The 14,942-nt window shown below is 39.5% G+C and overlaps 1 protein-coding gene across 1 annotated transcript in view; it reads right to left on the bottom strand.

The window, feature by feature from the left end:
* Positions 1-14,502, bottom strand: part of helb (helicase (DNA) B) — a 32,301-nt gene extending 17,799 nt beyond the window's left edge. The window contains exons 1-4 of the mRNA XM_067999490.1: positions 14,260-14,502; positions 11,209-11,574; positions 5,813-6,012; positions 3,104-3,916 (exon numbers count right to left, since the gene is read on the bottom strand). Of these exons, the coding sequence (XP_067855591.1) occupies positions 3,104-3,916; positions 5,813-6,012; positions 11,209-11,574; positions 14,260-14,458 (1,578 nt within the window). The 5' untranslated portion in view covers positions 14,459-14,502. The remainder of the gene's footprint in view (positions 1-3,103; positions 3,917-5,812; positions 6,013-11,208; positions 11,575-14,259) is intronic.
* Between the last annotated feature and the right edge of the window lie 440 nt (positions 14,503-14,942).

Here is a 14,942-nt window from a genome sequence, read left to right as displayed (position 1 = left end):
AATCCATATAAGACTTTAAATTTGGAGAAGAGGGAAGAGTGAAAAGCACAGTCTACGCTGAAGCACCCTGTTGTGTTTTGGGGTCTTTTCTACCCCTCTTATTCATATTAACTCTTATATCTTGCATCACTCCCATGAGCAAGTCTGAACCCCCTACACCTTCAAGAGTGTCTGTTCAGTCTTGAGATCTCGGTAAGCTTTCTGTAACAAGCCAGGAATAATGAAACAGAAAGCCCCCTCTGTTATCCTCTCATCTTTGATAAGCATCAGAGTTTCAAACCATGTTTTATGTTTAAAACCATTAAGCAAATTTATTTAACAAAAGACAAACAACCAAATAAGCAACAATCATATAATAGTCATATATTTACAATAGCAAGATTATCCAACTCTTTAAGTGGACAAAAATACAAAGGATTGCAACATTAAGCTAACACTTTGTAAATAACTTTTATGTTACACATTTCTTTTCTTTATAAATTTCTTACTCCTACAGGAGCCAGTTCTAAATTTAAATGATTGCTTGACAGTTTCAAACTGATCAGTTCTTTTGCTGAGATTTTCTCAAATTAACTCTTTTATTTGACCAGAACTGCTCTTTTTATATCTCAGAAAAGTTAGTGAGACTTCTTAGATTTTGAATATCTGACCATTCAAATCTTAAAAAAGGAATTACCAGTCATGTACAAAACTGAACCAACCACACAACATTGTTTGAGTTTGGATTATTCCTCTCCAGCCTATATTCAACCAAACTATCAACAGTGTAGTAGAATAGTCTTGCGACAGGAATCAGGCTTAGCTGGCTGTTAAACTCTCCTTATGTATTTAAAGAGCCATCAAACCAAAAGTAGGCATAAGTACTTCATATTTGTCAGATTCCCACTGATCGCTTTGTTTTACAGTTAACTTGTATTGCAAATCAAATATTGGCCACACTTTCACCAAATCAAAGATTCTATATGTTCAGAAGAGTACTGACCATAGTAATATCAATAAAATAGACAAAGACAAGAAAGGTTACAATGGAGACAGATTAGTGAAGGACTGTCTATTGGGTAATAATTGTAAACAATTTTACAACACCAAGTTATAGTCCAGCAATTTTATTTTAAATTCACAAGCTTTCGGAGGCTTCCTCCTTCGTCAGGTGAACGATGTGAAAAAATGACATATTGGGTAATAAGCTCTTTCTTGTATCCTGTTCAGAAGTGCAAGAGAAATGTTGGAAGTGCCCAAACCAAATATCAGGTATTGATGGAATTGAGCTGTACAAAGATCATTGAGAAGTTGAAATAAGTGTCTGACACAAAACTTCACAAGAGTTCAGGAGCAGAGAGGTAGATTAAGAAGTAGGACCAGTGTTGAATGCTAGTCAGTACAAGAACAGCCAGATTAAGGAGGTAAGTAATTGGCTAGGAAAGTGTAGAAATACTGGGACCAATATTCTGATGGGGAGGTTACTAGAGCTGTAAGAGTGAGTGGATTAAACTAATATGGCAGGGAGAGGGGGAAAGCAAGAGTAGAAAAGGTAGCTGTAACATGATTCTAAGAGAAAACCAAGCTTTTTGGAGGCAGATTTATCATTGGAGGTGATATGGGAGAACCACTGAGGTCAGAAATGGTAATGAGGCCAAAAATGTCACTAAATGAAAATGGACTACAGTTGGGGCTACGGGCCAGTTCAAACCTTAATTCGAATTGCTAAAATTGCCAGTGAAATGGTCATGCTGAAAACATACAAACAACAGCAGATTTTGCAAACAGTTATGCCATAAAGTGGCCATAACCAATATTTCCACCCACGTAGCAGCTCATCCAATTTTTCAGTCAGATTTTGTACTGGTGCCAGAAGTTTGAGTTAATTATATTAAAATTAGGCTTGAAGGCATCATTTACATTTTCAACCAATCTCCTGCCATTTATGCTGGTACAGCACTCATTCATCTACTACACATATAAAATCAGTGCCTAGGGCTGCTGCATGTGCTGGCTACAGGAGTGAATTTAAAAGAGTCCTATAGTAACATTTCTAGCAGCATTTTGAGACTATTAACAAACCATTTCTCACTTTTTTCGTTTGTTTCTTTCTTTCCACTAAGTTGTTCAGGTGGTTTTGAGCCAAGGGTTCAAGCACTGCTGCTTTTTAGCTATGTCCACAATATTGGGACAGTAGGTTTTCTAATGCAACTTCTCATTTACTTATGTTTTGGGGAGGAAGAAGGGTGTCAGGTAGGTGGGGCTGTCTGCACCCATACCCTGGTATCCTATCACCTTTATGGCTATGTAGAACTGGCAATCGGCCAGGTGAGCTGCACCATCTGCTGCAAAGACACATACACCTAACTTGCACCATTGAGGTGGCACTGGCAGTAATAGTCAACTGTGCCCTCAAGTCCTCTGCCTCCTTCCAGGCATGCTGCATTACAGTCTTATGGGAAGGGTTTCTTAGAGCAGCAAGCAGGACCACCATCCTTGCTATCACCTTATTCTTCACCATTTCCATTTTTCCAGCCATCAAACAGGGGTTGGAGTATTGCCTCATTCCATCACTTGGCCATAGACTCCATTTCTTGTCAGTCACTGAGTTTTGTCAGCCATTTTTGTTACCCAAACCACTTTTGCAAAAGCTGAAGTATACGTTAGCAGCCTTGTAACTGCTACCAAGATTTTTATCCCCATATGCAGATAGATTCCTTAACATTGATTCATCACCCCTTTTTAGCAACCTGTAAATGTTACTTACACACAATTTCCTGACCCTTTCAGGAGCTCCCACATGACATTAATTAAGTTGATCCTATAAAATGAGGCCGAGCAACCAAAATTGGTTGATCTTAATAATGTCTTGCCCAATCTGAAAATCTACATTATTAATATAACTCAAATTAGTTATTACTGATTAACAAGTCATTAACAAGATTAACATTTTACATGTAGCCTGAAGTAACGTATTCCTTAAAAACATACGCCCTCATTTTAACCTCCAACGCGGTAGTAGTGTGTGCTTTAGGAGTCCTCTTAAAGGTCAAGTGTTTACTTCATGCTATATGCAATCAAAAGGTTTAAACTATCTGCAACAGTATCCTTAGATGGCAGTTACCTGATGTAAAGTATAAGCACCAAACCCAGTTTTTTTCTTTAAAAGAGATGCTGCCTTTCCAGTCGGTGCAGTGAACAGCACAGATTCTTTTTTGACTCCATCCTTTTCAACACAGGCGACATCTGGAGTTTTACTTGATGGAATATCCCAACTTTCAGGAGCGCATTGATCCCGCTCAAGATCTCGACATGCTTGCAAAAGTTCCTCATTATCCGCACTCTCCATATTTTCAACTGCTGCCTTGAAGATGAGGCTAACAAGTGTAGTCTTTCCACAGCCGCCTTTACCACTAATGATCGTAACAGGATTTTCACACATCATGGCAGCAGCTTTCACCTGATCTGGGTCCAAATCAACATCTTCACTGTACTCTGTTTCACCAGCCTCTGTATCCTCAGGTAATCTTTCCTTCTGGATTGGAGTGAAAGCTTTTCTCAGAACTTCCTCCACAATCACAGAAATGCGCCATGGAGGTCTCTCCACAAGTTCCTCTATACAATTAGCAATTTCTTTCTCATAGTTGTAAAAACGCGTGAGAAACACGCGCTTTTTTTCTATTACGATAATCTTGTAATCCTTTAAAAATTTTAGTGATTCCCATGCGCTTTCAACACTGAACTTGGATGTACGTAATCCAGTCAGCTCATCAACTTGAACATAGGTATGTCCTTTACTCCAGCAAGTTTGTTTGAGTGTATCATAAATCACCAAAGCATGTTGTTGTAACTCTGGAATTGTCCTCAGTAGATCAGCTTCCTCAAAGGCCAACAAGGATGCCTCACAACCAATAAGTTGAAGCTCCTTTAAGAGAATCTATCATAAGGAGAGAAATGTCTTTCAGAAATCAATCTTAAACTAAGCATTTAATATGACATAACAACTGCATCTTAAGAGAGTCTTTAATCATATCTGTAATAACCATGTTAGTCTTGTAGAAAAGACTAAGGTATATCATTCTTCAATATTTACTAATACTGGTTGATCTCCCATGGCATTGTTCCCTTTAATTGTTTCTTTTTTTTGCCAATCTCTAATTCTTGCTGTATTTCTCTCTGTCACAGTTTTTCCTCTCCCCAGTATGGCTGTCATAGATTTTTCTCATTGTATGGTCGATATTTTTGTTGCTGTCTGACTACTGTTGTCACTATTTACTTTCTGCAAGTCCCATTTTCAAATATTTAGCGATATCACATGGTTTCAAGTTATTACATCAATATTGAGATACCTGCCTAACTCTCAAATGGAATCAACAGCCAAAGAATTGCTCCCTTTGCTTACAATGTTTTTAATTTTTATTTTAAACTGCATGTGGTTCTCTTCGTGTTGAATAATTCAAATTTGTCTTTCTTTTATCCTGAGACTCTACTCCATAACCGTGCTCTTCTTTTCAGAACAGAATTAAAATATAGAAAGTGTCCTGGGATGTCCTGCCCCATCGTAGTGTGCCACAATGGTACACCAGATTGAAAGCTGAAGATGAATGAAGCTGGCACATTCTCCCATGACCCCTAGTTGCAAGTTTCAGAACAGCATTAACAGAAACATGAAAACAGATTGCCAGCCCATCAACTTGTTTCAAGTGAGAAAATGCATTATGTTTCATAAAAGATGCCTGAAGTAAACAGGCCCTGAAAGTTCTGTAGCTCTTAGTGTCTGTTACATATCTTAAAAGTTGACTGCCACGCTACTCCCCCAAATCTTTACAGGTCCCCATATCTTTACAGGGGAACTACTACAATCTCCCAGTCAGACCACAGCACGACGCAGCATATCTGGGAGTTTCCCAAGGTGTTGGTGCCTGCTGCTTAAATCCCCTAAAATAATAAAATATGCCTACAAAATGCCAATGTCCTCATTTTCATTAAACCTAATCCTAAAATAATGAAAGCTGTCTATACTTATGGACTACCCCATATGGGACCTGGTGTGATATCACCCAAGTGGACCTGAATGCGTATCGCATGAGCAATGAAGTCCAATGTACATTATGTGTAGTCAGATCCAAAAGTAGTTTAAATACAATATCATCTCATTTATTTCTGCACTGGAGACTAGATATATTTAACTTCAATGGATCAAATGTCTCAATATAATCAAAATTTTAGCTTGGTCCCAGCCCCTTGCAAAACATTGTATTGAATTGTACTATGATAGAACTAATTTTGTGACTCCATTCACGTACATTTACCTGCCCCTTGCCCATGCCTACTCTCCTGCTGGTCTCCCACTCTACCAAGCTGCTATTACTGACATACCCAAACAGTGAAAGTTGGCCAGAATCTCCGAGTTTAAATATGTGATAGCCTCCCACATTACTGGTCAGCTCTAATTTGCTGCTCTCCTCGCTCAGACTCCTGGTCAACATATACATTTCACAGTTATTAAAGGTAGTGTCATGAAAAAGTGGTTTTGGATTGTTATAATTGTATTGCTCCTGAGGCCAGCATAATTTTCATTAGATCTGAGATTAACAACAAGCATAGATTAAATGAACAGAGAGGGGAAAATACACCCTCCTCCCCCCGGTCGCAGCCCCACAGCCTTGAAGCCAAATAACATCGTACTGAAGTCAGTAAAGTGATACCTTGGAAGTCACTTCCAGATGAAAAACAATTGCATGCAGTATAATGTTTAAATGCATACAGGTAAGAATCAACAGCATAATGGTGAATTGTTCATATTGGCAATTGTGCCCACAGAATAACTTACAAGACTGAATCCGAGCTTCCACACTTCTGTACAAATCATCTGCTCCAGTTTCTCCAGAGTACTGATGGTGAGGTGCTCGCTGACATTTTCCTTATCCTCCTTTGGCGACAAAATATGCAAAAAATGTCGTGGCAAAAGTAGTGGCAGATACTCCATCAGATTTTGGAACTTCAAAGCTTTCTGCACATATTGACCTTCAACTAAATTACTGGACAGTTAATAACTTGAATCTCAAATGGTACCTTACACACACATCCTTCCATTTAACACTCAGATTAACATTAACAAGACAATCCCTTTAAGGACTGCACTAGTCCATTTCTAAAATAATGAAATATCAAAAGTATCTGCTATAATTGAAGGTTTTTAATCCATGAGCTTGGTATTAGTGTTGGAATCATACATACCTCACACTAGGTTTTAAACACTGGTAGGAAGCATGTGGGTGGAGAAGTTTGTTGCATCACTTAGTTTTTCAAGTTGCTTTATAATGTTTTCTTACAATCATTTTCTCTATTTTTAAAACTTTCTGTGCATCAAATTTCCTATATTTTAAACCATCCATTATTTTATTTAGAAATCACCACATCACCCAATGGGTAACGGCATCATCCAGCGCTGCACTAAGTCATACAGACCAAAAGTCCCAGACTCAATTCCAGGAATGTGCTGAATTGGTTAATCTCAGTTGAGGGACTATAATTGGCCTCTGCTCCTTGGACTTGGGAAGGAAAACATTTTAGCCATAGATCTTGCTCCTGATCATTACCCTGTAATTTCTACAGGAAAGTATGCATGTGGATATTAGCTGAAAATAGGGTGAGGCTCAGCTACATGCTCTCAAGTTGCGAAGCTTGCCAACACTCAAACCTAGATTTTCTAGTCGGTGTTATTTTAATGCCAGGACTAAAATTTATTTCAAAGACCGTTAGCATTGAAACTCTAGGCCTCATTGTCTACTCTCACTCATGGAATGGCTAACTGCGAAAGTTACTAGCAAGCTACTGGACTCTGTGGAAACGTATCTCAGCAAGGATGTAGGTCCAGGAGAGCGAGCGCGCATGCGAAAGAGAGAGAAAGCGTGCGCGCGAGCGAGCGCGTGAGTGTGAGTGTGACCATTTTTAATGCCTTTGATGTAGTTACAAAGATTTTTTTTATCTGACCAGGCTTTTTAGACTTGACTATTCCAATGCTCTCCTGCCAGCTTTCCATCTTCCACCGTCCATAAACTTGAGCTCATCCAAAACTCTGCTGCTCATATCCTAACCCGTACCAAGTCCCACTCACCCATTACCCTTGTGCTCGCTGACCTACATTGGTTCCCGGTTAACCGATGACTCCATTTTAAAATTCTCCTCTTGATCAAATCTCTATTTCTGTAAGCTCCTCCAGCCCTACAATCCTCTGAGTTCTCTGCATTCCACCAACTCAGGCCTCTTACACATCCCCCACTCCCTTCACCCCACCATTGGTGGCCGCACCTTATACTCTGTCATACACTATAACTACTGTTAGGGGGCATATAAACTACTCCCACCAGTATTTTCTGCCCCTTGTTACTTCTTGGCTCCATCTTAGAAGATGCACTTCAGAGGCTCACTATGCTGCTTATTATTACACTGTACTTCTAAATGCCAGCACTAAGGGATTCACAAGATAAACTCACAGGTAATGACAGCAAAATGCCTCGGTATTTACCAGGGAGACGAACAAGGTGGGTATGACATTAGAAGAGATCAAAAAAGGCATAAAGACATAGAAAGTGGGGGGGAGATAATTGATAAACTAATCATACTTAGAGAGGATAAAACCCCTAGTTTGGATGGATTGCATCTGCACATATTAAAAGAAGTTAGGGAAGAGATAGCAGAGGCGCTATTACATATATATAAAAATTCATTAAAAAAGGAATAGTGCCAGAGGACTGGCGGACAGCTAATATGATTACTATATTTATAAAGGGAGATAGAACAAGTCCTGGGAACTATAGACCAGTTATCTTAATGTCGGTGGTAGGAAAGATGTAATATAAAAACAGCTAGAAAATGAAAATATAATAAAGAATAGTCAGCATGGATTTCAGAAGAGAAAGTCATTCTTGACCAACCTTATTGAATTCTTCAAAGAAGTAACAGAAAGAGTAGACAAGGGTAATGCAATAGATGTAATATATTTGGATTTTCAAAAGGCCTTCGATATGGTACCACATTGTAGACTCATGACTAAGGTCAGAGCATATGGAGTCGGGGACAGGTAGCAGATTGTATAGCAAGCTGGCTACAAAACAGAAAGTAGGGGTTAAGGGTTGATACTCAGACTGGCAAAAGGTGGGAAGTGGTGGGACTACTGTTAACAATTTACATCAACGATTTGGAAGCAAAATTTCAAAACTTGCAAACAACAAGAAATTTGGGGGAGTAGTTAATACAAAGGAATAATGCGTTAAAATGCAAGAAGACATGAATAAACCTGCAGAATGGGTATGTAATGAATTTCAATATATGTAAGCGTGAAGCAGTGCATTTTGGTAGGAAGAATAAGGAGGCCACATTTTACTCGGATAATAAGAGTCTAAATGGGGTAGAGGAGCAAAAGGATCTCAGGATACAGATACACAAATCACTAAAAGTAGCGACGCAGGTTAATAAGGCCATAAAAAAAGCAAACCAAGGACTGAGGTTCATTTCTAAAGGGACAGAATTGAAAAGCAAAGAAGTTATGTTAAACTAGAATAGAATCTTGGTTAGACCACACTTGGAGTACTGTGAACAGTTCTGGGTCTCCATATTATAAAAAGGATATAGAGGCATTGGAGAAGATGCAAAAAAGATTCACAAGGACGATACCGGAACTGAGAGGATATACCTATCAGGAAAGACTAAACTGGCTCGGGCTCTTTTTTCTAGAAAAGAGAAGTCTGAGCGATAACCTGATAGAGGTCTTTAAGATAATGAAAGGGTTTGATAGGGTAGACGCATAGAAAATGTTTCCACTTGTGGGGGAGTCCAAATCTATGGGCCATATATATAAGATAGTCACTAATAAATCCAATAGGGAATTCAGGAGAAACTTCTATACCCAAAGAATGTGGAACGCACTATCACAAGGAGTGGTTGAGGCACATAGCATAGGTGCATTTAAGGGGAAGCTAGATAAGCACATGAAGGAGAAAGAAACAGAAGGGTATGCTGATAGGGGTAGATGTAGTAGGGAAGGCGGAGGCTCAGGTGGAGCATAAACATCTGCATAGACCAGTTAGGCCGAATGGCCTGTTTCTGTGCTGTAGACATGATGTAACAGCTGTGGAATAGCAATGCTCTAGTTGCATTATGTTTCTAGCTCGATTTTTTTTTTGATTGTAACCTGAAACATTAATGCTATACAAAAAGTGAATATGAAATATAGCAATAAAAGGCTAGATACACATTTTATAGTCAGAAATGTGAATTCTAATTTTTCCCCATCCCTTATACTTACACATAGCCTTTCAGCATACAGGATCATGAAAGGTGTATATAGATGTATATAGAATGTACAGCACAGAAACAGGCCATCCGGCCTAACAGGTCCATGCCGGTGTTTATGCTCCACACGAGGCTCCTCCCTCCCTACTTCATCTAACCCTCTAATTCCCTGGACTGGTTCTATCTCCCTTTTTAAATATAGGAATCACATTAGCTGTATGCCAGTTCTCTGACACTATTCACTATTTTCTAATGAATTTTTATATATATGTAATAGTGCCTCTGCTATCTCTGCCCTCACTTCTTTTAATATGCGCGAATGCAATCCATCCAGGGGTTTTATCCTCTCTAAGTATTTTGAAAAGAAAAGAAAAATAGACAACATAGATTCTGTCAAAGTAACTTCCCTTTTCAGATGCTGATAGACTTGCACTTCATTCTTTGTAGTTTATCTTTTTAATCTCATATTATTTTGTCGGGGGAAGATCCTTCCTCTCCAAAACATTAAACAGTCTTTCCTCTTTTCAGATGTTGATGGACCTGTTTATTTCCAGCAGTTTCTGTTATTAATTCAGAGTTCTACCATTTATAATTTATTCCCTACATTGTAAATAATCGTATCAGTTGTGTTATTTGATATTATTCCATTCCCATCAAGGTAAGAATACTAAATGAGGTACCTTATCAAGTGCAGTAATTGTATAGTATGCAGATAACACTAATGAACATAACACCTCATTTGACTGGGTAATGGGCATTTAATATGTGGCCATTAGATAAAACTCTATTTTTGCAGTTTTTGATTGGGACATCCAAGTTGGAGCTGATCAGACTACTGTTTTAACATAATGAAGATGCACAGAAGAACCTCTTCACAGGAACAGAGGAACAGGAGTAGGCCATTTAGCCCCTAACCCTAACCATTCAATGAGATCATGGCTGATCTGTGACCTAACTCCATATCCCTGCCTTAACCAAAGGTATTACGGGATATGGGGCTAACAAAAATCTATCAATCTCAGATTTAAAATTAACAATTGAGCTAGCATCAACTGCCAATTGCAGGAGAGTTCCAAACTTCTACCACCCTTTGCTTGTAGAAGTGTTTCTTAACTTCACTTCTGAAAGTCCTGGCTCTCATTTTTAGTACATTCATTTCTGAGCCAGTTACTATTAACAGTAGATGTAGAGCTCATTTTTCCCCCCTAAAAGACTTAATTAGTAGTTTGTATTAGTAGATGGTCATGAACCCATCAGTTAGGATTCTGTGCCTTCTACAGGGTGATTTCTGAACACTGCAAGCATTTGTTGTACACAATGCATCAGTCACTCAAACTTCACTCTGTGGATCAAATTGCTAAGCTAAAGTCACTCAAACCATACAAAACAGGGAGACACATTTTGCATTCGAGTGATGACATTTACTTTAGGTAAAAATAGAAGATCAAAAGGAAATTATAATTGCTGCCACTGGAACTGATTAATTGGGCAAATTAGTATTTCTGAAAATCTGCATTAACAATAGTAATTGTGAGAGACTGTTTAGTGAATTTGGAATATTGGTTTTCAAAATGCTTCATTTTCCAAGCATTCCTATAGCCCTCACCAAGCTGCTCAAGTTGTCCCGCGATCGACACAATGGCCTGCAATTATATGCAAATATTTACTTTATCATTCTCCAACTTCCTGCAGTTTAATACCATTAAGTTTCTGCACAACTTTTCTAAAGGAGCCAAAAGATCAATATTTCTGTCTATATTCACTCGATGTACAGTGGGAGTTTTACTTCCATTAAAATTTAATGGGACAAATTACAGCAACTTTCATTTCCTTTTATCTTACTCTTACGACTGATGATCAAAAATATTTTCTGTTATTGATCCCAGGTGATCATATACAAGCTTGCAATAAAAGAGCAAAACCCATGCTTACCTGAACTATTTATGCCTCTAATAATGCTTTCTGCAAATCCTTGTTCTTTTGTATCCTTCTTCTCATTTGCAAGCCATTGTAAAGTCATCCATAAGTTTGAAAATTCAAGATTACAACTGTCAGACAAAAAATCAATAAAGAATTGTATGTGTTGTTCATGGACGTGACATGCTGTTAGGAACAGGCTGAAAATTTCCATTCTTTGATGGCCCAGGTGTCTCCTGAGAGAGTAAGATGGATACGACTGTAAATACCATTTTTTCTGGTGACAGAAGATCTTTGCAGTCACTTTCCACCAAGGAGCAGTAAAATGAAACCGTCCAAACACCTTGTAAATTACATCAGAGGCAAGGTCTTTGATTGTAACTAGAGAAAGATAGATAATTACAGTTACACGAATAGTCTCTAACAATAACTTGCTAGGGTTTTACACTGAAAAGACGGAATAAGAACATAAGAAATAGTAGCAGGAGTAGGCCATAAGGCCCCTCGAGCCTGCTCCTCCATTCAATAAGATCATGGCTGATCTTCTACCTCGACTTCACTTTCCCACCCTATCCCCATATCCCTTGATTCTCTTAGTGTCCAAAAATCTACCAATCTCAGTCTTGAATATACACAATGACTGAGCATTCACAGTCCTCTATGGTAGAGTATTCCAAAAATTCACAACCCTGAGTGAAGAAATTTTTCCTCATCTCGGTCCGAAATGGCCAACCCCTTATCTTGAGACTATGACCCCTAGTTCTAGACTCTCCAGCTAGGGGAAACAGCCTCTCAGCATCTACCCTATCAAGCCCTCTAAGAATTTTATATGTTTCAATGAGATCACCTCTCATTCTTCTAAACTCCAGAGAATATAGGCCCATTCTGCTCAATCTCCCCTCATAGGACAACCCTCTCATAGAATTATAGAATCATAGAATTGTTACAGCACAGAAGGAGGCCATTCAGCCCATCGAGCTTGTGCTGGCTCATTGTAAGAGTCCAGTTAGTCCCATTCCCCTGCTCTTTCCCTGTAGCCCTGCAAATTTTTTCCCTTCAAATATTTATCCAATTCCTTTTTGGAAGCCACGATTGAATCTGCATCCATTACACTTTCAGGCAATGCATTCCAGATCATAACTACTCGCTGCGTAAAGATGTTTTACCTCACGTCGCCTTTGGTTCTTTTGCCAATCACCTTAAATCTGTGTCCTCCAGTTGTCGACCCTTCCACCAATGTTTATCTTTATTTAATTTATCTAAACCCTTCATGATTTTGAACACTTCTATCAAATTTCCTCTCAATCTTCTCTGCTCTAAAGGAAAGCAACCCCAGCTTCTCCAGTCTATTCATGTAACTTTAGTCCCTCATCCCTGGAACCATTCTAGTAAATCTTTTCTGCATCCTCCCTAAGGCCTTCACATCCTTCCTAAAGTGCGGTGCCCAGAATTGGACACAATACTCCAGCTGTGGCTGAACCAGTGTTTTATAAAGGTTCAACATAATTTCCTTGCTTTCATACTCTATACCTCCATTTATAAAGCCCAGGATCCCATATGCTTTTTTAACCGCTTTCTCAACCTGTCCTGCTACCTTCAAATATTTGTGCACATATACCCCCAGAAATCTCTGTTCCTGCACCCCCTTTAGAATTGTACCATTTAGTTTGTATTGCCTTGCCTTGTTCTTTCTGCCAAAATGTATCACTTCACACTTCTCTGCATTAAATTTCATCTGCCATGCGTTTGCCCCTTCCACCAACCTGTGGTCTATTACTATCCTCCTCACTGTTTACTACACTCACAAGTTTTATGTCATCTGCAAATTTTGAAATTGTGCCCTGTACACCCAAGTCCTCAATCTTTTATGATCGTTTTTCGATCTCTCCACCCATAACAGCCCTATCTCCAAGCAGAGCCTTACAGGCGGGTTTCCTGCAATTGCACTTGCTCAGAGGCTCTCTTCAAATTACAACCAGATTTTGAGGTGCCGCAGGAATCAAAGTTCTGGTGTTTTATTGAAAGTTTTTGAATTTTTTTTTAAAATGGGCCCTCAGAGACCGGCACTGTCACATTAAAAATTAAAAAGCTTCCCCATTTGCAGGTTCCTAAACATGCTGTGCCTAATGTGCATGAATGATGGTTAAATGATTTGAAACTTTAATTTTTATACTTAAAGATACGGTGCGAGTTCAGTGCTTTCCTTGGGCCCTGACTGTTTATGCTGATTTCTGCCCATTATACATTCGGGCGTGTTCTAATGAGATTCACAAGAAATTTGAGCATATGTTGCCATAAGCAAAATGGCCACAGGAATTAGTGCATTTTTGGGTTTAACTTCCAGGTTGCATCCACGAAGGAAATTCCAGTTTGTTGACTCATGCCAAGGTATGGTTCTAAGGGTACGGGCAGTCATCCCACATCTTTCCAAAGTGGCCATTCTTCATGTGCCACCCTAGAAGAATCAGCGGGCTATTTTAACATGAAGGCCATCTACCCTGGTCATCATCCAATGTCCAAAATCACAAACTTAAAGCCATGCCTGAGGTACCTCTCCCAAACCTAAGTATCAAAGTGTTTTAAATATTGCTGTTGTGAATAAAATTGTATTTTATTCTGGTCGGATGAACCAAGGGAGGCCAACAGACCATAGGCACAATCACTATGGTGAAATGAGTGGGATGTATCCCTTTTGTCAAGTTTTTAATGCTTGCTTTATGTTTTCATTACACGTCTGCTCCAATTGTTCCTGATGTCTACCACCTGAACTGTATTTAGCTTGTGATCTTGATCAGTAATTTAAGAGCTTTATTGGCACTTTTGCTGCGGATGGTGGTGTAACTATGCCTTGAAGTAGTTAGTCCTGTAAAATATGCACTTAAAGCAAAAGAGCACATGACAGACCTGCCTCATCCAGAACAGTGACGGAGCCCTTTCACCCGGCGGGGAAGTTTGAAAAGGTTTTTTTTTTAAATGCTCAAACCAGCAGTAACGTTGAACTGGATTGCACCATTGACTAACGCCTCGGCACTGAACGTATTCTAACTGAAATTAATTTTCTTTTACCGAACCGCCGCGCCACGGAAGAGGCTTTGATGGAACTTGCGCCGTGAGACACGTTGATCATCTCGCTGAGATCGAGGAACTGCAGCTCCTCCTGGTTCTCCTCCGTGTCCGACCCTTCCTCCGCCTCATCGCCCTTTAGCGCTAAAATGTAACCTTCCACAACAACGGTGTTCCGAAACCCCGAGCGTCGCCAGGCCATCGTTGGGCTCTGAGCAAAGTGAGACCAGTCCCAGACCTCCGACACCAAACTGCAACCCGCCCATTCCCCCCGAGCACCAATCCGAGCAGGGCCGCTTCCAAATCCACTCTTTAGCAACTCTCAACTTCCTGTTATTATGCTCTAATATTCAATAATGCTGTTAGATTTGCTGTTTTACCTAACACTCGTAGATCTATGAAATACTCTTTTTCTCTAATCAACCATACCCCGAATGGTGCAAACATTTTAAGCATCATTATATGTAAAGATAGGGTTGCCAATTCTGGTTGGAGGCATTCCTGGAGGTGGAGTTTTCACCTTGTGATAATCTAAGCACATGAGGTCTGCAAATGTTATTGCATTTACCTTCTAAACGTTGCCCCCCCCCCCCTCCCCTCTGTAGTTGAGTATCTTTGCTCAGGGGGTTTTGCTCCAGCATTTGTGAGAAGTTCCTAGAACCAGGAGGCCACCCGTGAGCAAGCGA

The sequence above is a fragment of the Heptranchias perlo genome, chromosome 18, assembly GCF_035084215.1.
Source record: "Heptranchias perlo isolate sHepPer1 chromosome 18, sHepPer1.hap1, whole genome shotgun sequence".
In the NCBI taxonomy this organism is placed as follows: Eukaryota; Metazoa; Chordata; class Chondrichthyes; order Hexanchiformes; family Hexanchidae; genus Heptranchias; species Heptranchias perlo.
The sequence above is the reverse complement of the archived record's forward strand: the minus strand, read 5'-3'. Positions and strand labels throughout refer to the sequence as shown.